The sequence below is a fragment of the Notothenia rossii genome, assembly GCF_949606895.1.
Source record: "Notothenia rossii genome assembly, chromosome: 7".
Lineage (NCBI taxonomy): Eukaryota > Metazoa > Chordata > Actinopteri > Perciformes > Nototheniidae > Notothenia > Notothenia rossii.
Genome location: NC_136905.1, coordinates 20,039,746 through 20,066,221, shown reverse-complemented (window position 1 = coordinate 20,066,221; position 26,476 = coordinate 20,039,746). Strand labels below are relative to the sequence as shown.

At 38.6% G+C, this 26,476-nt stretch overlaps 1 protein-coding gene across 4 annotated transcripts in view; it reads left to right on the top strand.

Moving 5' to 3' along the window:
- osbpl3b (oxysterol binding protein-like 3b) overlaps nucleotides 1-26,476 on the top strand; it is a 38,987-nt gene continuing 12,511 nt past the window's right edge. For 3 of the 4 annotated variants that reach the window (XM_079640524.1, XM_079640523.1, XM_079640522.1), the window contains exons 1-6: nucleotides 1-144; nucleotides 21,875-22,029; nucleotides 24,575-24,691; nucleotides 25,348-25,401; nucleotides 25,889-26,002; nucleotides 26,258-26,422. In XM_079640524.1, the coding sequence (XP_079496650.1) occupies nucleotides 18-144; nucleotides 21,875-22,029; nucleotides 24,575-24,691; nucleotides 25,348-25,401; nucleotides 25,889-26,002; nucleotides 26,258-26,422 (732 nt within the window). In that variant the 5' untranslated portion in view covers nucleotides 1-17. Of the gene's footprint in view, nucleotides 145-21,874; nucleotides 22,030-24,574; nucleotides 24,692-25,347; nucleotides 25,402-25,888; nucleotides 26,003-26,257; nucleotides 26,423-26,476 lie in introns of those variants that run through there. The other variant, XM_079640525.1, reaches the window with a different exon arrangement.

The following is a 26,476-nucleotide window of genomic DNA, read 5'->3' as shown; positions in this document are numbered from 1 at the left end:
ACGATGCATGTGTGTGCATGTCAGCTGTCTGCTTGAGACATTGTTTGAGTATCTCTTTATCGGCTGTGCTCTCTTATTTGGGGTTAAACCAGATTCTTCCAGACATCCCTGTCCTCATCACTTGGAATTCACGTCTCTGTCAAGGTGAGTGCGTTTTTCCCTAAGTGAATCAGTTGTCTCTCAGGCTATATCGTTTTCGTGCCAGATTAATTAGTCAAGTGTTTTCAAAGTTTGTCAGTGCCTCTTTTCTTTCTCTCTGAGGAGGCATGTCTAATTTGAACCTTTCGCATCCGCTAAAGAGAGAGTAGTAAAATGTCCCAGTGCTCCCTTGTAAAGCTTCAAATATAAACTACAGTTACTACAACTTAAAACATTGGGTAAAAGTCTCCTGTTGGAGAAATAAACAGACGAATCATAACATGTGATTCATACAATAAACACCAATAAATAATGTTAGTCTCCATGGTAACTCTGAGCTCCCTTCCTCTTTTCTAAGAAAGTAAAAACAAGTTGTGGAGGATAATTCTACTGTTTCCATATAAATCAATAGCATGCTGTAAGTGCAGTCACAAGCCAAAAGTATACTAATGTGGCTGAGTGGATGATCTCCTGCTGAGTGGATGTAGGTGTGTGTGACTGTGAGAGCAGTTAGGATCCATTTTCAGATTTGATCAGGGCTCAGCATCTCATAGGCTACTCAACACAGAGTGTTTGGAGCAAAACAGTAATATGGCAAAATGGCAGACAGAAAATATGTATGCCAGTTATCAGTGCTCTCCAAGATAATTACAACTCTGTGTAAATCCATCATAATAATAGTGATTTTCCTCTGTGCCAACACTTTTCAGTCAAGTGCCCCTAAAAGTGGTGGAGTCAAAGCTGTTCTGTTTGGTGCTGTGGCTCCCTTAGTGGCTATAATTGCAGGACTTACACAGGGTTATCTCAGCTCATGCGGGTGTTGTGTCAACAGTGCAACAGAGGAGGCTTTTCAAGGGCTGTATGTGTGTGTTTGTGTGTTTTGGTGTGTGAGGCTCAATAGGGGCCATTGAGAGATTCTGTAAAATGTTTAACATCACACTAAGTAAATGTACCCACATCCGGCCTCTGATTGGTGAAGGGCAAAATCAAAACATGTGCAAAAGTCTCAACTCTAACATCTGTTTTCATTCTGCTACGAAGATTGTTTGTTGACTAATATGTTTCTCTTGCCGCTCCTGAGGTTTTTCTTTCATAACACACCCCAATCACTAATTGCAGTCAAGCACATGGAGACAGCGAGGGAGGGGAATCAATAGAATTTGTGGAATGCAGCACGAGGAAATGAAACATCTCTGTGTCTGTGCAAAACATATATTTGAATCAGCACTGGGGCATTGCATACTGTAAGGTCACCTCCACGGTTATTTCAGCTTTCCCCTGGTATATCTTTGAATAAATGTGCACAAGCTATAATTTAGTGACAAAAATACAGTAACCTGCTCCATGGAAGTTTTTCTAAAAAGAAAAAATTATACTTTTTAGAACAGCTGCTGAACAAGTGAATAATGCAGGTACTGTAGTGGGTAAACAGGACTGGGAGAACAGCTGTTGTTGTTAGCATCTTGTGCATCCTGCATGTGGCAGGTGTTGTCTCCCATTGCGTGGTCAGCAAGCCACCATAAATAATTCAAATTGGTTCACATGTAAACAGTTGATATGTGGTTTAAGTTAAAATAAAAACTAAGAATATAGATCATGTCTGCAGGACTTTTTGTAACTTTCACTTATTAACCCTCCTGTTGCCTTCGGGTCAAATCTGACCGATTTACTACTTTCATCAATCATAACTTTTTTGTTTTACATTCGATTGCATTAAGCCTTTATGATATCCTTCACAGTAGACATTTGAACATATACAATTGCTGATTACCACTTTCATTGAATTTTGGATGATTTAGTCAACTTTGTAACACCCATATTGTTCCCGTTAAGAAAAAATGTTGTGGTATTTTTTCCTATTGGATCATCCAACCAGTCAATCATGCAGTGAGTGATATATGCGATTCACTGAAGCTTTTCTGGGAGTCTTCGAGCATTGTTGGCATGCTAGAGGCCTGCTCTTGGTTTGGCAATGTCAGTCTGTCAATCCAATTTATTATCAAGTGGATTTCATTTCACAATTTCCCAACTATTGGCTGGATGGCCAAAAACGTAACTTCTACCTCAACACTTATTTGTTGTTTTGCCTATTAGTGAATGTTGGCATGCCAACAGGCTGAACTAGGTTGGTGAATATAGCAAATAGCCTACAACCTGCCTCATATCAGCATGTTAATATTGTGATTGTGAGCATGTTAGCGTTCTCATTAAAGCAACATTTAGCTCAAAGCATCGCCGTGCCTGATTACAGTCTTAGAGCTGCTAGCCTGACTGTTGGTCTTGTTGGTAGCCTATACATTGACAGCTGCCATAATTAAATGTCCCTGCTGAAACAACCAGCTTAGACCAGCTACATTGACCAGCCTGACCAGCCAGTAGATGGAATGGTTGGCTGGTTTAGAGGGGTTTTGGACACTTTAGCTGGCCAGGATGGCTGGTTTAGCTGGTTCAAACGATTATTTAAACTAGAGAACATAAATATATTACAAAGATTCATTGTGTCATGTATTCTGGTATCTACCAAAAGAAAGACATTGTATAGTGTTCATAACAGTATTTTTAATTAAATAAATAGCAATAAATAGCTAGTTAATATAATAAAATACACAGTAACAATACAATAATTATACAAATAACAACCAACCTGCAAATCAACCTATGCATCAAAATAAATATATTATCTAAAACAGGTGCATTTGATTTAAAATAAAAGTAATGAATATAATTAAATATTTAAATGGTAACAAAAACAGTAACACTATGTATGATAAGAAAAAGGCAACAAAGAAAGTGTTTTTTGTTTTTCCTTGTTCATGTCCATAATGTTTCCCGTTGTGTAACGTCCAGCCTTTCCCAATCTGGCCTGCATTTCTCCAAATTACAGTTGGTTGGCATAGACGTTACAGTCAACAATTGCCTATGGTGAATTACAATGGCAAAAACAAATGTAGTGTACACGGTGCAGCTGTATTATCTGGAAAATAGAAGAATCGGATCAGGATTCGGTATTTGCAGACAATCAATGCAGACAATCAATATGTTTCTATGTGGTTTTTGTTTTGTTTGTCTACCCTCCCTCCCAAATGTAAAGCGTCTTTGGGTTCAAGAAAAGCGCTATAGAAATAAAATGTATTATTATTATTAATATCAAATGAATCGGATCATTATTAGCATCAGCATTTGGTCACCTGTGTCGACTTGCAGCCTAAATACAAAGATAACTCCACTCCTCTCCTAACACTGCTTACCTCTAATGAGCCTTGGTAGAACTAGTGTCCGAGTCATAGGGTCCAGAACTGACTGAAAACATGTGGAACAGAGTCATAGGGTCCAGGACTGACTGAAGACATGTGGAACAGAGTCATAGGGTCCAGGACTGACTGAAGACATGTGGAAAAGAGTCCCAGATAGGCATGGTTCCATGTACAGGAAACTGGAACTTTGAACAGGTGTTTTCATCTTTTCTGCCTGAAGATTCACAAGTTCTTGATCGTGTTTGATGTGGGCTGGCATGATCCTTTCTGCAGTGATGAATAAAGAAAACAAAGAAAACATTATTAATAATAGTAATGATGGTAGCAACAATAGTATTAGTATAACTATTTATATAGCACTTACACAATTGCAAAGTGATTCTCACAACAAAAATAAAGAACAAAACAATATCAACAATACAAAAACAAATTACATTATTATAGGAATGTTAAGAGACAAAGAAATTATAAACATTCTAAGAGGCCGACTAAAAAAGGTAGACTCAATCAGAATTGATGAGATCAATGAGCAGTCCCAATAGATGCTGTCGTATAAAAAGAAATAGAATAGGTCCAGATTTCTTCTATTTTGTGTTGGATGATTGATTGCTGATGGATGTTAAGATGTGTTTTACAATTATAACAAAAATATTATTGTAATTGGAATCAAAAATATTGCAAATCATAGTTTTAATAAAATCACTAGCAATATAGGGTTTATTCAACAGCAGTTAAGCATTAAGTTGCTAAATTAATGTACACTGAACTGTAAAACAACTTACCACTATTTAGGAAAGGCTCTGATCAGAAGGCTTGACTATTAGGACAGCAAATAGGTGGAGGAGGTCTATGTCATGTACAACCATTGGTAGATGTTACACCTGAAAGAAAGATAAGAAAATAAGACAACACAGGAGGACAAACAATAACTTGCTTTTGGCATTGAAATGGATTAGAATCTCACCTTTTTCCTGGATGTTAGGAAGGCCAGGAAGTCATTCCCTTCAAGTCCGCAACCAGTCGTAGGAGTTCAAATGCAAAGCCTGAACGATGACAAGAGCGGGAGACTTACATTTTACAATTATATTTTTAATTAATACCAGAGCAGTGTGTACATAGGGCCTGTACGACATGCAGAGAACAGATCAAATCCCCTGACGGACTCACACACTTTGGTGATGTCCCCATCTGATAATGTTTCATTTTTTAGCAGCAAAGTAACATTATTCAAAGTATGTCGGACCCAACTCATTTGCAGTATGTTTTGCATCTCCTCAACAATGGTCATTACCATTGACTAGAAAAAAAACTGTCCCTACAATTTCAAGTAGATTAACACACATTTGAGAGAAAAGTTTACAATGAAGCCCCCTCTTTGTATTAAGTGAGCTGCCACAGAAAGTACAGCTTAACATGCTAACCTTCGGTAGAGTGAGCTACAGTTAGCTAACTTCATGTTCAACACAAAACCTCTAACGTGCATTACATTGACGATTTTAAACAAAACGTAACCCTCTCAACTTGTAAGATAACGTTAAGTTAACTGGTAACACTTTACAATAAAGTACACAACATGTTACTGAGTAGTGAATAAGGAACGAGTAGATAGTTAATGAGGAGTTCCTGAGTGACTGCGATTGAAGAACTGATGGTTAGTTACTGGTAAACAGACTAGGGGGTACTCTATTAATGAATAATTAATTAATGGTTAGTTATGAGTTACTTTGATCTGATGGTTTGTTACTGCTAAACAGACGCTGGTACTGTGTTAATGAATCATTCGTTAAAGGTCCCATGACATGGCCATTTCTACTGATCATAATTCCATTGTTGAGGTCTACTAGAATAGATTTACATTGTGCAATTTGAGGGGGCTGCAGCAGCCCCATCTGCGAGGCCCCACTAGCCTCCACTAACGCGCCCGGTGGGTTATGACGCTGGAGGAGGTCGGACCAAAACCGCGGCGCAGTCGTTACGCGAGGCAACACTATCAACCCCCCCCCCCCCCCCCCCCCCCCCCCCCAGCGCGTCACATTTTCGCGGCTAAAAGAGAGAGTGTGTGTGTGTGTGTGTGTGTGTGTGTGTGTGTGTGTGTGTGTGTGTGTGTGTGTGTGTGTGTGTGTGTGTGTGTGTGAGGAGCTCCACGGATTGGTCCATTTGGACCAATGGGTCCATTTGGGTCGTTGTTACGTCACTTAGTTACCAGGAAGAAAAAGAGAAATCTCCAACGAGGCGTTCTGGGGCAGCATAGACAGGTATTTTCTGTGTTAGAGTTGTTCTCGCTACAGGGTGTACTTTGAGGGTTTGTGACTTTGCAGACCGTTTATATGCATAAAAACCTTCATAACACACAAGGGGACGGGTAATAACCGGCAAAGCATGACATGGGACCTTTAATACTTATTTAATGAGGAATTCCTGGGTGACTTTGACTGAAGCAATGGTCCGCTGCAGCAGGGCATTTTTAAACCTGCCATCTTTGACTGGCTTGGGTCCCACACTGGATCGACTGGTGGAGGGGGATCTGACTCACGTGTTACTGCTTAAGTCATCATTACTTGCTTTAACATTACTTAGGCAGTTTGGGTACCGTAAACTCAAGTAACGCATAAAATAGAGTAGTTACCCATTACCTAATGATTACCCTACTTATCATTTTGTGTCCCCTCAAGTTATGTAATGCTTCAAAAATAGTAGTTACCAATTCCCTAATGATTACCTTACCGTTATTTAAGCAGTTTGTGTCCCCTCAAGTAAAATAATGCATCAAAAACAGTATAGTTACCCATTAACTAATAATTTCTTCACCATTATCTTATCATTAGTTAAGCAGTTTAACAAACAAAAACTGTTGATGACAATGACGGATCTACAGCCACTCAAGTTTACATTTTAAACTTTTGAAACGTTTTGAAAAAAGTCATATATATATACTGTATATAATGTATATATATATACATATATATACTGTTTACATGAGGAACATTACAAAAAATAAAAACGACCTTTTATAAAATAAAACAAAACCAAAAGCTGCACTCTTCTGCACTTTAATTATGAGCAAATAAAAAAAATCGATCAAAAAACCAGAGAGCATCAATGTTTTAACGGGTCACAACTGCAGGTGACTCGTTATCAATAGAACATGTGGAAGAATGGACAGGGCAGCGAAGCATCTCCTATGCCATCTTGCATTTATTCTGAGGACAACAAACACACAATGTAATTTAAACATCCATGTTGCACGTCACGGTCATAGTCTATATATACACATATTACAGAATTGCAGAATAACTATGAAATTGCCAAGATAACATTACCGTATTTTCCGGACTACAAGTCGCACCTGAGTATGAGTCGCTCTTGTCAAAAACATATATAAGTCGCTTCGGTGTATAAGTTGGATGTATCCACTGAAATCTTCATCCTCTGTGTTGCCGTGAAGGTCTCACTATCACCGAGCTAGCTATCCATCCAGTTAAACACTTTCAAAGAAACTCCCGCACAGATGTCTGCTTTACTGAAGTTTAATGAATTGGTGAAACTGTTAACACAATACAGACATGGCACACTCTTATTAACTGCCCGAGTGACGAGTTGAATAAACAACAATTATTCACACAATGAGCTACGGCACATAATACTGATACGCTAATTAGCCTAGCCGCTAATTAGCTTAGCCACTCGGAATTCTCACTGTAATCATTGTTAGAAATTAAAATCAATGTTGATATGGCGTATTTTGAATTAAATACACTGTAACCGAATATTCACACTACTTCCGGTTTTCCGCTAGTGAATTTCGTCATTTCCGGTTAGCATCAGCATGTGGCGAAATGCTACGTTTTCAAACCGTGAATTGAAGGTGAAATGATGTGATGTTGTACCCTACACACACTGGTTTTAACACTCATTTATTGACGCTGAAATCACGTTTATTTGGGAATGTTTAAATAACCACAGACACCAGAATGATGTAATTTAGCAACAGAAAAAGGCAGGAATTGCATTGGACCCGCCCCCCGACGACGCCGGCCAATAGGAGAAGACCTCGGATGACCACAGGAAGAGCAAGTCAAGAATCGATCTCTTCTTCTCCTGACCTCGGCTGACCGGACATTGGGAGGGGGCCTCCACTTGCAAATTTCATTTGTACTTGGTGTTGATCCCATGGATGTATAATAAGAACTGGATACAGCGTGGGAAGCGGGATCTCGTTCTTTCCTATGAGAGATGCTCATTGGCACATGAAGGCAAAATGGCCCAACTTTTGAGAGAGCAAAACGTCACAGATTACCCGTCATGCCTGGCTAGAGCATGCCCAGTTGAGTTGCCCCTTAAGCCCCGCCCCCCGAGCTCCCACTCTCGGCTCACTAGAATGAATGGAGAGAGAAAATAAATCCAGATTCGGCTTTTAGTGCATTTTACAACTTTAAGGACTTCATAGCCTCGTTCACACCGCAGTACTTTTCCCACTTTAGTTCCGATATAGTTCCGAAATGTCGCGTTCATACCAAAAAGAGCCAGAACTCAAATTAGTTAATCAGAACCTTTTTTACCCCCTTTTCCGTCCCTGCTAGAAAGCAGGTACTTTCGTCGGAGAAAAAGGTTCCTATGTCTAATTGGCTGGGCGGAATGCAAACCACGCCCCGTAAAACTCCCAAAAAGTTTTGTGAAGCCGTCATTTTATTATCCTCGCATTAGCATTATTAGCATTAGCCCAGCGCACAAACCCAGAGAGACTAATTTATGGCAACACAAAAGAAAATATGGGAGCGTGGAGATGAGGAGGTGTCGGCGTTCTGGCGATTTACTCGGAAGGCCTACTGAAGCCAGTCCCCAACTCCGGGGACTTCCGGCCGGGGACTTTGGGCGGCAGTATACGCCGTGAAGTTGTTTGCGGCCTGCCAGTAAACCCAAAGCAGAAGAAGAAGAAGTGACGTCAGCTGCTTAATTTGCCTAATCCTTCCCCAGGAACTTATTCCGGTGTGAACGCGATCTGTACTTAGTTCATGAGAACTAAAGAGTTCTCATGAACTAAGTTCTTATGAACCTTTGTGGGAAAAGTACTGCGGTGTGAATGTGCCTAAAGATTATAATAAGGGCTATAAAATAGTTCATACTGGGTCATTTATTTAGTTTTTTTTAAAAACATCCGCTGATTTACAGACTTCTCTTTCCCCATGTTAGTCGACTCAATGGGGAAAAGTTGTTTTGGGCCGGTTGACGTCACAGACTGGTACGGAAGTTGCAGTAAACGAATGTTGGGCACAGAGTCCGGTGCACTTCCTGGGGGCTTGGTTGATCCCAGTTGCCGTTGTCATTACCCGATCCGTACCCCTGCCCAATCTGTACTGCGCATGTGCGAGATGGTCCGCCATATTGGAGAACTCCGGACGGCAACCCAGGAAGGACACTTGACACAGTGGCTTTTGGCAAAGCTGAAAAATAAAACGAGAGAGAGACGAGTTATTGTTATTACAACGTGACTTCACTATTATTTAACAACTATTTTTATTGGGTTATTTTATTTGGGGTTAAGTACATTGTCAGAATAAGTGAGAAATGAATTTAACATCTGTTAGACAGCTATCATACTGAATAAATATTTACTGTGAATGTATGCAAAAATGTATGGCATATGGCTGTCTAACAGAAGTTAAATCAATTTAATTAAATAATTAAAAATAATAATAATAATACTATTAATAATATTAAATAATTTAATTCAATCTACCCGATCTGCAGCTCTGCCAATCTGCAGTGCACTGCACTTTTGAAAAGAAGATAAGGAGGACTTTTACAAAAAATTAATGGAGATTTTTGTCCAGAAGGATAGGCAAATGGACTTCATCTTCAAGTCAAGGTAAGACCGCAATTTTATTGAAAATGGGATCTTACTAAGAGAGACCAATTCAATATTTAAATGATAAAATTACATTTTTGGGGTATCCTTTAGCATTAGCCCAGAATACATTATATTTGGATTTAGGTCAAAATATAATATTTGTAAACCTGAAGAGTCAGTGCCAGTGCCTCACCAGCCATGAACTTCACTGCAGAAGCAGATATATACTGTATAGCCATCTATGTTTTTTTGTGCCCCACCACTTTTGTACATATAAAAACACCTCTGATTGTAGTTATTAAAAATAAGAGAATAAATGAAAAATAGGTATGAAATACTATAGGACAGTAAAACAAGAATACAGTTTAAAAGGGGAGTGATTTGTAAAATAAAGAAAAAGTAAGTCTGTTTACAGTTCTGTTTCATATGGGTGTTGACAGATGTATCCATAGATCTCTTAATGTCCATATGTTTCTGTTTTGGTGGTCGTGCCACAACCGTGCATGTATTCACAAGTCATAGGTGCGCTAGAAAATAGCACTACACCCCTGCAATGTGTGTGAAAACAAGAGACTTTACAGCATGTTTTGAAATTGAAGTTGCGTTTGTGTTTGTGTGTTGGTTGTTGACGGCAGTGTGGTAAATTATTGTGGTAAATGATTGGCCCCCCACTCTCTCCTGTCAGACTGAGAGGCTCAGTGAGTTAAAGGACTCTGAGTGTTTAGATAGTTAACTTTAGTCTAAGTTATCTCAGTGGGGCTCAAACGGTTTGATCACAATTTATGTAAACACATATGTCCAAGGCACTCCTTTATAATTATTGGGATAAACAGGTTTGAAATCATTCCAATGTGTAGGCCTACTATAAGACAGTAAACCACAAATATCGTTTAAAACTGGAGAGATGAAAAAATATGCATAAACAAATGTTAACTGGTAAAATAAGATATGAATGAACAACAAAAATAAAATAAGTTACATTTATTTGTTATTTATTGGTTATGTTCACATACGTATTTGATTCTTAAAATGTAAACCGATCTTTTTCATATGGGTGTTTTAGAGTTGTACACCCTAGATCTAGTAATTCTGCTCAAAGTGCACCAGATTGAAGCATTTTACTTTAAAATGTTCAACATTTTCTTCCCGGGGGGGGCATACCCCCTTAAAGGATGTGGCGTCCATCTCCCATTCTATTGGTTATTCCTTGGATACTCTATTGATCTTTATCTTTTCTACTGTACGATTCTCTGGCCTAGGGCGGCAAATTGTCTAGAGCCGGCCCTGCCCCCCCATTCGATTTGTTATAGAGCTGACCCTGCCTCCAGAAGGACTTTTAGTGCGTTTCCCAGAGAGAGCTGTCAGAGCAGTTCCTCTGAGAAGAGCAGCTGCTGGGCAGAGTCACAGAAACGCTCAACTGATCTTCTCTAGTGATGGGAATTATGGCTCTTTGAAGGGAGCCGGATGTTATGGCTCCGTTCCTTTGCGAGAGCCGTTCAAAAGAGCCGTTCAAAAGAACCGTTTTTTTTTTAAAGGGGGCGGAGTTACTAGGTTTATCTGCGAAATATACCTTTTATAATTCAATCAAATGTAGCCCTGTTTTGACTAATGATTTATATGTGTACACATATATCACTTAAATGATTCAATACATCCTTTGTACTGAAGTATTCAAAAGTAAAAATTTAATTTTTAATATAAATGATTTGCTGTGGCCGATTGTTTTCATTGCATTTACAGACCCTTGTAACTCTCTGATTGTAGAACCACGCTAAACAAAAAAGCAAATAGCAACACCTATACAAACTGTATAGGTATAGGTGTATAATCATAAATAAATAACATAATGAAAATAAACATAGGCTATTGCAATGCTCAAAACAGCAGCATCCAACAGTCTCTAATCCTTGGATATTACATGTCACTGCATGCATGCACGGAGCACTGTAGCGCGGAGATCATCATATCATTCTGTCTTGTATTACTTAACAAAACAATTAAATAAAAATACGCTTTGCTTTTTTAGCGCCAGTCAAAACCATGTTTTATACCGCTTTGTTTCAACCACTGCCATCTCGTCGTTCCCCCGTGTCCCACCCTCTCTGTCTGTCTGTGTCTGTTTCAGTTTCGCCAGCAAGACTGCTGGTAGACCGGCATAAATACCAGCTTCACCAGCATAGACTAACCAGCCTAACACCAGCTAAAACCAGCTAAAACCAGCAACCATCTTAAGCTGGTCTATGCTGGTTTTTTCAGCAGGGGTCATTTTCATAAATACAAATAAACCCTAAAACATACAAAAACCAAACAGCTTTTCAGTACAGATTTTTGTATATGGTTGTGGCAGTTTATCTTAGCAGAGAGAGAGTCCTGCTGTAGGCTCATCCCTTCTCCAGTTCAGAGAACCACGAAGTAAATCTCTCAAGACGTGGTAACTCTTCTCAGTCGCACAGTTTATCTCTTTCTGTCCATAAATGGAAAGTTATTGAAGACAATGCCAAGTCTAAATATATCCTGACTCGAAGGACTTGCTTGGGGCAGTGCAGATGTTCTTTCAAGTTAGGCATATTTTTTCTTAGGATCAAGGATCAGCATACAAACACCTCAATGTCATCAACCTCTATTCTGGGTCAACACCTCTGACTTCATATCAGACCAAATGTGGAGATGTTATGCTGTGGGAAAGCAACTGCTGGATGTGGTGGTCTCGCAACTTGCTACATGTGACACATCGAGACGAGCACTTCACATTTACGCTTTTCCCCACTCTTTTGTCCGTGAGTGTCGAGCTAAGCTGTGACTATTCTCTGCGTCCTAATGAGCTGGTGCTGAGTTGTGAGGCTGACAGGCTCCCCCACACTATGAATGTAACAAAGGAGAGGACCTTTACCACACTGGGGGCATACAAGAGATAGAAATAGAGATAGAGACAAGGAGGACGGGGGCTATGTGAGGGGAGGGAGCACGTTGAGGATGTGGTTGATTAACAGGATGCGTTTGTGTGATACAAAGACATGAATGAAAAGATGTCTTATGCTGCAGGAAGATATCAAGGAGGGACTTTATCTGCATCTCTCTACAGTTATTGCAACTGTAAATCTTCAAGCACTTTCTCTTGAGGTGATGGGTAGAGAAGGCTTCAAACTTCATTTCACCTCAATAAAGATATAAGATTGCAGATATGGGAAAATGAATATGGACGCTTAATGCTCAGCGGTCTCAGCGTTGATTTTGAAGTGGCTCCTTAATGGTCTTGGCAACCTGTCACTACGCTTTAAGCAGAGCAGAGTCATGCGTTGCCATCTGTGTGTCTCCTTCAGAGAGGGTGTGGTCTGGCAAACATTGCCCTGCATGGTTTAGATATGTACCAATGAATACAAATGTCATGTTGGGATGAGGCCATTTTTGTATGTGTTATTTCTCTGGGCTTAAATTCACATGTTGACCTGTGTCATTGCTAAATTAATATTTGTTTTAAGAATGAAACACTATATGGTTCTCTCTGCAGAATTAATTTGCCATTCAGTTACACTATTCATGTGTTTTCGGAGAAGGATACAGGGCAGGAGTAATGGTTAGAGACAGCCATTTATTACTGTGCCTAAAATAAACTTTCGCTTTCAGGACTTTTTCATGTGTAAATGCCCATATTTTACTCACCATGTTATCTCTCCTCAAAGCAGTTAATTGTGTTTTCTTATACTATTGCAGCCTGTTAAAAGGGCCTTATTTGAAACACACATCAGCTTTAAAGACAAAGCAATGCATTCAGTTTAGATTTGCCATATTGAGTCCCAAATCAGCTGCTTTTATTGATAATGTAATCATGATTTCATGAGGTTTGCATCTAAAAAGCACGAAACACTGATGGGGTGCTCAATCATTTGCTCTTGAGTAAATTATATTGACATTTACTCGTTCATTCAGTGGAGTCGACTCTGCATACTAATTATTTGTCAGGTGCTCTAACAATAATTGATCATCCAATTTAATGTTTGAGTTTGACACTCGCTACTGGCTTTCTTGTAAACAGAAAAATAAGTTTAATAACACTTTCATTAATATACCCAGAGGATTTTTAGCATAGCTTAGCCTAACAAGTCAAAACTGTGGGAAACAACTTGCCTGGCTCGGGTCAAAGGTATCAAAATGCACCAACCATCCTCTTTAATGCTTGCTAATTAACAATGCATATCTTGAGTGTTTAATCCAAATAATAACCCAGCTGTAGATAGCTATTTCCTCCTATGACTTCATTCAAAATAAGCTAATCACTTTCTGGATTTAGTTTCATGTAACAGACCAATATGAGTAATTACAAACTTCTCCGTCAAACTATCACTTTTAAAATTACATTGCATCTTCTGCATTTTATTAACATGCTTTTTCCCTTACAAATTATAAATTCCCCTAAGGGGCTTTACAATATGTACAGCAACCCCCTCTGCCCTTAGACCTTTGCCATGAGAAAGGCAAAACCATCAGGGTTTCTTTTCCCTTTCCAAGAAATAGTTTTTTTGCATTTCACATAATGAAATTATAACTAAGTGGCATTATCCCAGCAGGGTAATGCCGATATGTAATAACATTACTCATATTAAAGTGGTAACATTTAGACACAGCTAATTGGATCCCAGTGTGCCTCATTTGGTGGGAAGCAGCTATCAGTAAATTACTTCCAAAGCAAATAAGAAGAAGAATTTGTGCTCTCATGGTGACAACAAGCCTCTGATAAGAGTATCCTGCAGAAAAAACGAAATAAATTCAAATTAAGCAAGGTGTTCTGATTTGGGTTGATCCAGGGATGGATGTCGTCATTAGAGGAACGGTAAATTAATCTCCTGACCAGAGTTCCCAGAGTTTGCTTTGTTGTTAAAGAGCTTTGTATTGAGAGGAATGGCCTGTCAGAGCATGGCCGGTGGACGGTAGAGATAAGGTGGTTACCACAACACCATACGAGGTGTTTGGTGAATGCAGAGGCAATTTGTTTTGTTGGGTTTATGCAGATTGATTGAGAGTGGAAAGACCAAGAAGAAGCTTGCAGCGTTTTTTGCTTTGGGAGCATTTTTAAATCAACATTGATTTTCTTCTATTAGGATAATTCGGTTTTATCAAACCAGCCATCACACACCACAGGATATCAAATCAGATTTAGTTCGAGCTGAAAAGCCATTTCTTTAATCTAATGAAATCTAAGGCGATCTATTTTAGTTAAAGTCTTTCCTGTAGCTGTGTTTGTTTTATGCAAAAACATTTTATAAACATAAGCGTCATAAACATCTGCTTTTCTTGGCCTTGAATTCAAATATAATTTCACTCTCACTGTCTATGACATTTTATATAAAACATTATCTTCAACGTCATGTATTCAAGGGTCAGCCAAAAATGTGTTGTTATAGGCTTAATAAATGTGAATAATCTGTTATACCATGGATACTTCTGAGCAGTGCAAGTTTGTTTAAGAGCCTGTTTCAACCCAATGTCTTTGAATTACTGTTGTGCATTAGTGTGTCCTGTCATACTTACAAACATGACTCTATTTCCTAAGACAGCTGCACCGCTGGGTCTCAACCATGAGATGTTTATCTTGGTGACTCAAATCCTAATGATGCCTGAAAGCCTGTTAGGCTTGTCAGCTCTTTGGCAGACTCTGGAGACAGTAGATGGACAGAAAAACATCTGCAGCAGGAATTTCAGAATGTAGTAGAGAGCTCTCAGTATCGTCAATGTAGTTAGTGCAGCTTAAAAGGACATTAAGCCATCTCTAACTGCAACTGAGATCTACAGCTGACTAAGGATAAGGAGAGCTATGAGCTTTTAAAGGCAGAAATCCCCGCTAGTGACGTGTGTTTAAAAGCTTCTGCACCTGCAGATTTTTGTAGACATTTTGTCCAACTGGACATTATGAATTAACTCTTTATGTATTGAAATTAAAATATATATTGTGTTAAATGCCTGCTGTTGAGCATCCTAGATGGTTACGTAACTGGTGAGTAAACTCTGAGACCTTTGTTGCAATTAGAGCTAAAATGTGTTGATTAACAGAAACAACATTGGCAACAATTTATTTTAATAATTTTTGTAATTTTGCAGTCAGTTTCATCTTCTCCATTTTGATCATTTTCAGTACTACCTTTTATCTGTCCTGGATGAAATAGCATTTTATAGTATTAGACTGAATCATAAAAGGACATTGATTTGATGAAAAGTAGTTTTTACGTTTTTGCAACAAATTATAGATAAAGAACGATAATTACGGGTTGCAGCCCAAGTTACATTTCCTACCCAATTTTCCTACCCTCATTTCCTTTCTGTTCTATACTGTTTGCTTTTCAAAAAAGACAACGTACTGTAAGCATATAGTTCAGTGGGTTAGCTTGTATATGTTAAAAAGCACTAAACACAAAATACAATTTGGTGCTGTAGTAGATGTCAAGATTCAAGATTCAGATTCAAGGCTTTATTGTCATGTGCACAGTAGCTATAGTGTAGATATGGCAATGAAAAACGTAAGTCCCAGGCTATTCCAACAATGCATCATAATATGTATAGGACATAAAACAAATAAAACCAATACAAATTGTGCACGGAATAACAGAAAAATAAATAAGATAGTGCAAGAGAATGTTGTAAGATGTGCAAGTAAATACAAATAAAATAGAAATAGTGCAAGAATGTCATTAGTCTTAAAGTTATTTCATCAATAACCAAAGTATTGGAAAATTCAAACTGTTTCCCAAGACCCATCAGTGATCATTCATCCTGAAATAGATGTTTGTTTCGAATTGTATTTCAAGTTGTTATTTCAGACTCCATTAACTGGCAATGTCATTCCCAGAGCCTTAAAAAATGTTTACTGTGATACTTTGACACTGTTTCCCAAGAGGAGTTGAAATTGTTTGTGTGCAGTCCCCTTACTGCAGATGGATTTTCTCAAATAAGATGAAGAGAGTGCTAAGTGAGAAAGCAGGACAGCCAGTATGAGTTTAAGTCTCCTATATACTGTAGTTTCACATCTGTTAGCGGGTGTCACGCTGGTTTCCTATTCTAGAGCAGTTGCGGGGCTCAGCCGCCAACACTTTACTGGAACATTCAAGAGATGCCTGTCACCTCTCCACATTACTAACTTAACCTTTTGTGTAAGAGACACTTTGAAAAGAGCAACTGCATGTATATCTGATTTTTTGGCAAAGAGATAAGAGGGTGAAAGCCTGACCTGCGAACTTGCCTTTAATTATTCAAATAAATGCTTATATTATACTTCACATAGACTGCACTTCAGTGAGCCTTCCACTCAGAGAAATTACAGCTTTTACTGTAATACGCAGGGAGTGTCAAGAGTCTCAAGAGATATATAATGATGACATGTCCTCCAATATTTCTTGAAATTCTCCGGAAAATAAATAGTTAATCGTCATCCCTCCATTTTACATTTGTTTTGGGATAAAAAGAAATACTGTCTAAAGATATTATGGGCCTAGTGAAATGTCAGAATAGTTCATGACAATCGTACTTAAGATGTGTTCAGGCATTTGATTTGTAATAGTCTGTGAGATTCTGGAGTAGAAACTCTATATCATACGAGAATTCAGCTGTCCACTCAAACCTGGTATACAAATGTACTAAATGGAAAAAGGGGTGTAACTTACAATACCATTTTTTATGGATGACATTAAATATGTTCACACTGTGTGTGGGTTTGTCAATCCTGCAAGGCAAATATAGATTTAGTAGGATTCCTGTATCACATTTGTTGTTAAGGTCAGAACCATTTTATAACAAAAGAATACAACAGTTGACAGTGGCGTGCAGCATTAGTCAGCTCTATATTTCTTAATTGCTTTTTTGTTTTATTGTCACAAGGCGTTGACAAGACAAAAATGCTTGCCTCTTTAAATTATTTTTTTCTTAACCCAGAAACATATATGCACTCCACATTCATTACATGAGTCTGTTTGAGTTCATGCATTTATAGATGAAAAGGAGGATATCTAGATGACTGGAACTTTCCTGTGGCTCGTGTTTTCTTTTTTGGTCTTCAGTAGCTGTCTGTGTTCATGTGATCCTCTCAGTTTCGTTGACCACTGAACAAACACACCCAGCACACACAGCCTGTGAGCTTCCCCCTTTTCACCGAGCTGTGGTCTGATCATTAGCATGAGCCACAATTTCCTATATAAGACTTAAACGGTCTTCATTTAAGACTGTAAAGTTATTTTTCATTATCTAATATTGGTTTCCTTGTGTTTCCTATTTGTTAACAACTTAAAAAACTATCAAGTTAAGTAAGAATCCATACTAACGCTAACCCCAACCCCTGCAGCAATGCTCCTAATACTGTTTTATTCAAACCACTTACTGCATTTCTTCATTGCCATCAAAGAGTGTGTGCTCTTCAGGGAGAAAGGGTAATTACTGGAGCTGTGGCGTCTAATAGTGCCGTCGCCCTGATGGAAGGCTGAGAAGTGGTGTTGTTATATCAGATGAAAGGGTAACCTGAAGGGTGACGGTGTGACTGGCCTGCACGTTGCTGGTTTGATCCGTGGAAAGTGGATGAATAAATCATAGGAGATGGAGAGGAAGCATCGGTTGAGATGGGTGGGTGGTTGGTTGGTTGGTTGGTTGGTTGGTTGGTTGGTTGGTTGGTTGGTTGGTTGGTTGGTTGGTTGGTTGGGTTGCTGGATCGATAGATACATACATATATACATACATACATACACATGAGCACTTTGAGCACCAGGAAAAGCATTATATAAATAACCTGTATTATTATTATTATTATTATTATTATTATTATTATTATTATTATTATTATTATACATACATAGATACAAACATACAAACATACAAACATACAAACATACATACATACAGTACATACATACATAGATACATGCATAGATACATACATACAGTATATACATAGATACATAGATACATAGATATATAGATACATACATACATACATACATACATACATACATACATACATACATACATACATACATACATACATACATACATACATACATACATACATACATACATACACACATACAAACATAGATGCATATAGAATCAGTTCAGAGGTTTCTTTGATCTCCAAACATACTCTACATTAGCCCCTTTAACTGCAAACCATGTTTTTCCTCCATCCTTAGTAGATGGCGCATTTACTTTTTGGTTTAACCAAGGCGTTAAAACATTCAAAGACCTTTATATTCACAACACATTTGCCTCTTTCCAACAGCTATCTGATACATTTGCACTACCTAAGCAACATTTCTTTAGGTATCTACAGATTCGCAGTTTTGTTAATAATAGATTTCCTCAGTTTCCTAATCAACCAACTGATTCGCCGCTAGACACACTCCTTAGGCCGTTACCTACTCTGAAGGGAATGATGACATGTATTTACGCTCAGATTTATTCTCTTCGTTTGGTTACCCTGAACTCCGTTAAATCTCTTTGGGAAACAGATCTTGGGGAGGAGATTTCTGAAGAACTTTGGGAAAAAGCACTCGCTAATGTACATAACTCTTCTATTTGTGCTAGACATGGACTGATTCAGTGAAAGTAGTGCATCGTACACACTTTACTAAACTCAGGCTCTCTAAAATATATAAGGAGGTGGATCCAACTTGTGACAGATGTAGGCAAGCACCGGCGAGTCAAGCACACATGTTCTGGTCTTGTCCGGTCTTACACTCTTATTGGACTGACATCTTTAGATCACTGTCAGAAATCACTGGAAAACCGATCGCTCCTAATGCCATGACCGCAGTGTTTGGTGTAACCCCACCCACATGGCCACTCTCTTCTCTGGAGACAGCCTTCATAGCCTTTGTTACCTTACTAGCCAGACGCCTGATATTGCTCATGTGGAAGTCTCCAACATCCCCTTCACACACCTTGTGGTTAAAAGAAGTCCTAAATTCAGCCAAACTCGAGAAAATAAGGTGCATACTGAGGGGCTCCCTGGGGAAATTCCACAAGATGTGGAACCCCTACTACAAGTATATGCGGGAGCTGGACATGCCGGATGTCTTTGTACAACAGGGTGGTGGACCTGTGGTGTTAAATTGTAATTAGTGGGCAGCTGACTGACCAACAAGTACTATGTGCTATCTTTTTTTTTTTGTTGATATATTTGGTCTTTTTGTTCCATTTATGCACATTCCTTGATCTCTACTGTTGCATTAAGTTATTAATAATGGACTTAGACTCAGATCCTTTAGATTTAGATTTTTATTTTTATTTTTTGTTGATTTTTGTCCTGTCGCAGTCCATTTTTTAAATGTATTTATTTGTTTCATTTTTATTTATTTTTGTCTTTGTTTTTTATGCTGTCGAACTCGAATCATATTGTTGTCATCCTAATTTGTTTGCCAACTTCTATTGTGCTATCTGTTTGGCTGTTTGTTTATAAAATAAATAAATAAATAAACTCATTAAAAAAAAAAAGAAAAAAAAAGATGCATATAGATAGATACACTTTTTACGCTGCTATTGACAATCTTGCACTAATGTACATTTCCCAAAGATGTTGAAGTGACTGTTATTTTGTATATTGATTGTTGTGCTTTTATTCATATCTGAATGTGTGCATATATATATATATATATATATATATAAATGTGTTGATTGTGTATATATAGGATATATATTTGTATACATATTTTATATATATTTCTATTTTTGTATTCGGGATTGTGGGAAATGGTATTTCGATCTCTCTTTCTGTACACACAAACTGAAAGATTGACAATAATGTTGACTTTGACTTTGACAAAGATACATACATAGATATAGATTTTCGTCCGGCCACTTTGGTCTATTGTTGTTGTGGCTGCATTCTGGGTGTAGAGCTCAGTGTAAACCTCTGCCTGTGGTCCACAGACATGGCAGTGGTGTATAGGCTGTGGCTGTTAAGCAGCACAAAGCTTGGGGAATACGGAGCAGCTAATGTCATTAACCTTGCTGCTGCTGCTAGATGTCAACACAGGGTGTGTCTTATTCAGTGCAAGCTAGCAGGAGAATTGTATTATGATCACAAAATCTTAACAAAATGTTTACGTAGATTTAAGTACATCTCTTTTTAGCATTTGATGAAGGTTTCTGTTCATTTGTTTTTATATTGGCAAAATAATATGTTTTTAATGCATATGCCAAGTGGTTTCCTGCGCTTAACGTCCATCTGTTTTATTGTTCACGTTTTACAACTTCCATACATTTGCCATTAAAACATCCAATGTTAAATTCCAACGAATAGCTTTGAATACTTAATAATCTGTATTCTTATCAAGCCCTAACCAAAACTATGAGAATAACTAGACACTACTGACATAAAAAGAAAAGAATTGACGCCAAAGTTGTCTCTCAGACAGAATCAGACAGCTGGTGTTGTAATGCAGCGATGATCTCTGACCTAATGGTTCACAACTCAGTACCTCTGTGCATCCTCGGTGAAGTTAAACTAACGACCTGCTGCTTGTTCCCAACATGATTTACACATCATGCCTGTTGTTTGTCAGCTTTCCATTCTGTGACAAACTGCCACTCAGTGCATTATCAGAAAGGGGGTCTGTGCGCTGACGTGGTAGAGCGGTCATGTTAATTAGACTGTGTGAAGTGTGACAGTATACTGAGGGTTGCACTCTGCTAAAGAGGCTCAGTTATTTTCACACTCGGTGGAAGTGATGATATTGTATTTCACTGATGATCTCACATCACTGCATCCTAACATGTTGACGCTTCCCTTGTGTAGTCCTCTGTCCCTGAGCTGTGATAAGGATCAGCCTCTGAATGACTGAAACAAGTCGAAATCTGTCAGAGGAAAACGCTTTTTTTAATTTAGTGTATATCTTTATTTGATGATCGCTTTTATTGAGCACTGTTTTAAAGTACGACTTTGAATCGCCTCTTTTCTTGAGCATTTTCAATATTATGCTACTTTACACTTCTAGCCCAATTAATTTCAGAAAGAAATACTGTAGTTGTATTCACTACGTTCATCTGACGGTTCTTTGCAAAACCTAATAATACTATAAAAATGATCATGGATGTATTGAATGGTGTGTTAAGTTGTTGTAATCAGCTGCTTACATGCCATTGCATCAGATATAAAATAATACAGTCTATAGTTAAATATAAATAAATCACTGTCTATTTTTACAAATATTCAAATCATTGTTTAGTTTGTGAAAAATGCCAAAAGTCAAGTAATTTTTGCTGATAGTAGTTTCTTAGTTTACCTTATGCAAGCATCTGAAGGAACTTCATCTTTTGCTGTATGAACACACTTTCTGTGTGTGTTTTCGATTAATTTATTCCCTAAATGCTGACAATCCATCACTGAAATGATTCAACCCTGCTTTCTCATCTTTTTGCAAACTAATTTATAAATAATCATTTATTTAAGTCTTTTCTGTCAATTTTGTTTGCGTATGTGAAAACTGTTATGCACAGCTTCCCCTATTCTTCTACATGAAGATGGAAAAACTAATCGCTCTGAATAACCTAATGCATTTTTCAGTGAGACAGCTAAAAGGCTTTAAAAGGTTTTGCCTCTTAAAGCCATCTTTCTCTCCACCCTGTCTCGTCCTGACCCCTTCTCCTGCCCATCTGCTTTCAGTAGAGGAATGTTCCGGGTGCTCCAGCCTTAGACTGCAGCGGCCAGTCTGCAGCGAGATGGGCTCAGAGGATCGCAGTTCAGCAGCCATGTCACAAAAGATATCCTCGGTGTCACGCAGCAACAGCAGCTCCTCGTCCAAACTGGACAGCCGACAGGTAAAACACAACACACTGCCATGAAAGACTAGAAAAGTTTGAACTATTAGCTTCTCCACATTCATATTTTCTGGTTTACTGTTTTTGTTCTGCAAAAACAACGTCTTCCTGTCCTTGAGGGATTTCTCTGTGTCATGGGAGGAGATTGACTTGACAGTAAATGCCTTAACCACACAAACATTTGCTATTAGGCCCTGTGGTTTTCTCAGAGTTTCTCACAAAGCTCTATTTGGCTCTTTATTAATTCAAGCCAGAGGCAGCCCCATCTGAGGTTCCCTTTGCATTTTAGACAGCAATAACTAAATGCTGCAAACCTGAAAAAAATACGTTTTAACCTGCCTCAGTCTCAGACCACATTTCTTCCATTTGTGGGCAATTTAAGAATACTCAGAATTTCGAAAATGCAAATATGCGACATATCCCTAAAAGGTAGTTCTCCCACTCACAAATGAGTCTTGACAATAGCCATTACCAAACTGTTGTTGCATTTTCCTCTTCTCTTTATCTGCAGGCAGCAGACTTATTCATTATTCATTACCGTCTACAACTGTTCCGTTTGGAAATAAAAGTAATAATGTTTCATTACAGTCCTGCCCACAGGACACCCAGACACTAGTGGTCCATCACAGCAAATGCATCGACTGAAAAGTATTTTGCAGTGCCCATGGAAAAACAAAAGAATATATATAAATATCCATCAAAAGGGCAGTTTCAAACCTGAGACAAGCTTGGATATAAGTTTCATATTATTTATAAAAATGTATGGTCACATTTTGTAGGGTTTCTCACTTAAATATATCTATTTTCTTTCACTCCTATAGGAGCAATTGTCTGGTGAGCAGTTTTCCATGTAGCACGTGCAATTAGTTGAATATTTAAGTTAGATGTAAATACGAATATGGAGCCTAGAAATTATAAACATAACATATCCTATCGAGGCAAGACAGGTTGAAACCGCTCTAAGAGCCAGCCCCCCTAAAGCTCAAATTGTAAAAACGTCACTGTTTGGTTAGGCTGACTTGTTTCTAGCTAGATGCAGTAACTTCCTCAAACCCATAACTTGCTCTTCACAACTTGTTATTGTATGGTTCAAACAAAAAAGATCTAAGATGTTAATTAGTGAGCTTTAGAGGTTGTGATTGGCAGATTGTTTACCATTGGACATGTGTTTCCATTCCTCATGTTTCCTGTCTGTGTGCTAAGCTACAGTGAGCTAACTGCCATTGATTCATATTCACCGTACTAAGAGGAGTGCTATCAATCTAACTATTTATTTATTTATTTGATGCTAGTGATGTTCAATGTAGGTTCATGTGATTTGTCAAATATATGGTTCAATATACAGTACATCTTACAACCATCTTAAAACTGAAGCCGGACAATTTACAACTTGCTTTTGCTGAGAGCTAACCCTGTAATTGCACATGTCTTCTTGTCACTTGTGTTTTTACTGTATCGCTGAAAGGGCCTCTCGACCTTGAAAAAATGGCCTTGCAGTGTGTGACAATGACTCACTGTGTGAGTGTGTCAGTGGGGGCTGTGACGAGCACTCAAGTGAAAGAGCAAACCACAAGTCCCGCCCTCTCCATCCCCCTTCAGAAATGAGGGTTTATTTTAGAGGCCTCACCTCCAGCCGTCTGACTGATACAGTTTGTTTAGCCAGACATGTATTTACACTGGAACATTCAGGGACACAGAGTCACCTCAAACCCCTGCCAAGACCCAAGAGTCCCTTTGGATATTTGGGATGTGAATATGAATTATTCTTAAATGTTTTTCCCATGTGGGATTAATGTAATTTACTGTACAATCCTAAAGAAACTGCATTATCAGCAAATTGAATTCATTAAAAAAAGCGTTGCAACTTTATGAATTTATAATTTCTACCTAAACCCAAGGTGATGTTTGCCTATTGTGTCCATTTAATAGTACTCAAATATAATACATTACATTTAAATAAATGACGAAGACATCATTTGGGGTTTCTCTTTTGAGCAAACATACATTATACAACAGGTTTAAAAGCTAAGTAATGCATGTTAAAGGCTGCATCATTCTCTGTGTAAACAAAGATGTTATAGAGCTTCCTGTTTATTCTGCCTTCCTGGAATTCTCACCACTCAAATACAAAGCTATCTGGATTAGTCTATGATGAAATATCACCTTAATCTCTGCATTTGCAGAGGGATTTGGATTTTAGCGTTCTAATCTCAGAAAAGGATTATTGTGAAGAGTTGAGATTAGACAGGTAAGCTAATTTTGAAAATGGGATCATGAGTTGAAAGTAAAGCTCAAAACTGGACACCTCATAGAGCTCCATTCTCACTCAGCATAAAATGTATCTCCCACTCCCACAGCCTTCCACTGACTGACTGACACTGCATTAAAGGAGACACAGAAATCTAATCAATCACACATTGCTGTATGCTTTGACTCCGACCTTGACTCTGTTGTGTGGATGATTTGTTTATTGTTACCTAACCTTACTGCAACTGTGATCTATAACTATATTGAATCTCTTCTTATAAACCACCTCTGCCCACAGGACAGTTGGGAAATAGTGGAGGGTCTTCGAGGAGGCTTCAGCAATGTCCTGGAGCCCCAGAAACAGGAGGGCTACATGCTCAAGAGGAGAAAGTGGCCGATGAAGGGCTGGCATAAGGTATAATCAACCACATGCGGCTTAATTGACCCACGTCATCTCGATCTTACTCATCTCTCAGAATGATAGACATCATGATGTATTTTTAGACATACTTGAGAATCGAACATCATTACCATTTCCCGGTTTTACTTCATACGTTCAGGTCTCTTTTCCAAAAAGATCTGCTGACATGACTCATTTGTCTTTTAAACTAATTGAATGAGCATGTGCAGTAGCCGATTTCACCCACAGAGGAGTCACATGTGACCTGGGTCAGTAACCGCTCACGCTCTGTCTGAAAGCTTTCACTGGGATAATGCTATCTAGCTGCATTAGCTGATGGACTGTTAGTTAATATAGGTAAGACCATGGTAAAACATTTAGTATTGACCTGCAGTCAGAGCTTTTCTTGTCTTTGTGCTTTCAACTGGAACGTTTACAAAGAGAAGGATCGCAACAGAGTGACGGAAAGAGTAATAAAGACAGAAATGATGCATGACAAGAGCCCGGGATGACAAATATCTCTCTGCAGAGACATTAACAACCTACATTAAAGAGAAGCGGACTCTGTCATGATCACAGAATCATAGCCGTGACTTCAGACTTGCTGTCAGGTTGTTGCATATCATTCCGGCTGCAGATCTTTTGCTCATTGTCCTAATTTCTCCATACAGAGGTACTTCTTCCTGGACAAGGGCATCCTGAAGTATGGAAAGTGCAGTGCTGATGTGAGTACAAAAGCCTTCTAGATGCATACTATGTGGTTGTCAGTTACAGAAAGATTTCAAAGGACATTTTGTGTCTTGTACCGTTGGCTGTCTTTCCCAAAATATCTATCTGTGCCAGTAGATACTCACAATCTCGTTCAAATCAAATCAAATCAAGTTTTATTTATATAGCTCATTTTTAAAACAATTTTTGGTCGAGCCAAAGTGCTGTACAGTAAAAATACTTTGCACTAAGGACACTTTACAACAAATACAACAGCACAGTTTGTGCAGAATATCGTTGTCATTGATAGGAATCGCACGGTGCATTTCACCTGCCAATTTCACATGATTAATTATCAGCAATCCAGACGCTGTAATTGGGCAGGGCTGCGCAGAGCCAATAAAAGTATAATACTGCATTTTAAAACAGAACAGCATCCCTTCACAATTGTATGAATTCAAGTCCAAAATATTCATGACATTGTGTGTTGACTTTGTCTTGCAGATTGAGAAAGGGAAACTGCATGGCTGCATTGACGTGGGCCTCTCTGTCATGGCCATTAAGAAGAAAGCCAAGTGCATCGATCTTGATGCTGAGGAAAACATTTATCACCTGAAGGTAAACCGCGAAGGCTAATGAATGGAAAGCATTCCCCACAGATTGATAGGAAGTGCTGTAAAACATAGATTATTCAGATTATCCCCCTTTTAATTCCTGTAACGGATGCTTACATGGAGAGGACTTTAAAATGACCTTATGTGGATAAGGGAGAATTACAGTCCCTCTGTGTGTTTTTCCACCTTCACGCTTCCTCCACCTAACCTTGACGTCGCGTCATCTCGTTGATTTCTGATTGTGGTATCTGCTCTCCAGATTAAGTCCCAGGAGCTGTTTGATGAATGGGTTGCCAAGCTGCGCCACCATCGACTCTATCGGCAAAATGAGATTGCCATGTACCCTACCGACAAGTCCTTCTACTATCCCCACTACCCCTCCGCCAACTCCCCTAGCATGGCGGAGGGTGCCTCCATCAGAAAGGTATACCTGTGCACTGCATAGTACTCTGACAACTCACTTGATGCTTTCTGCTTC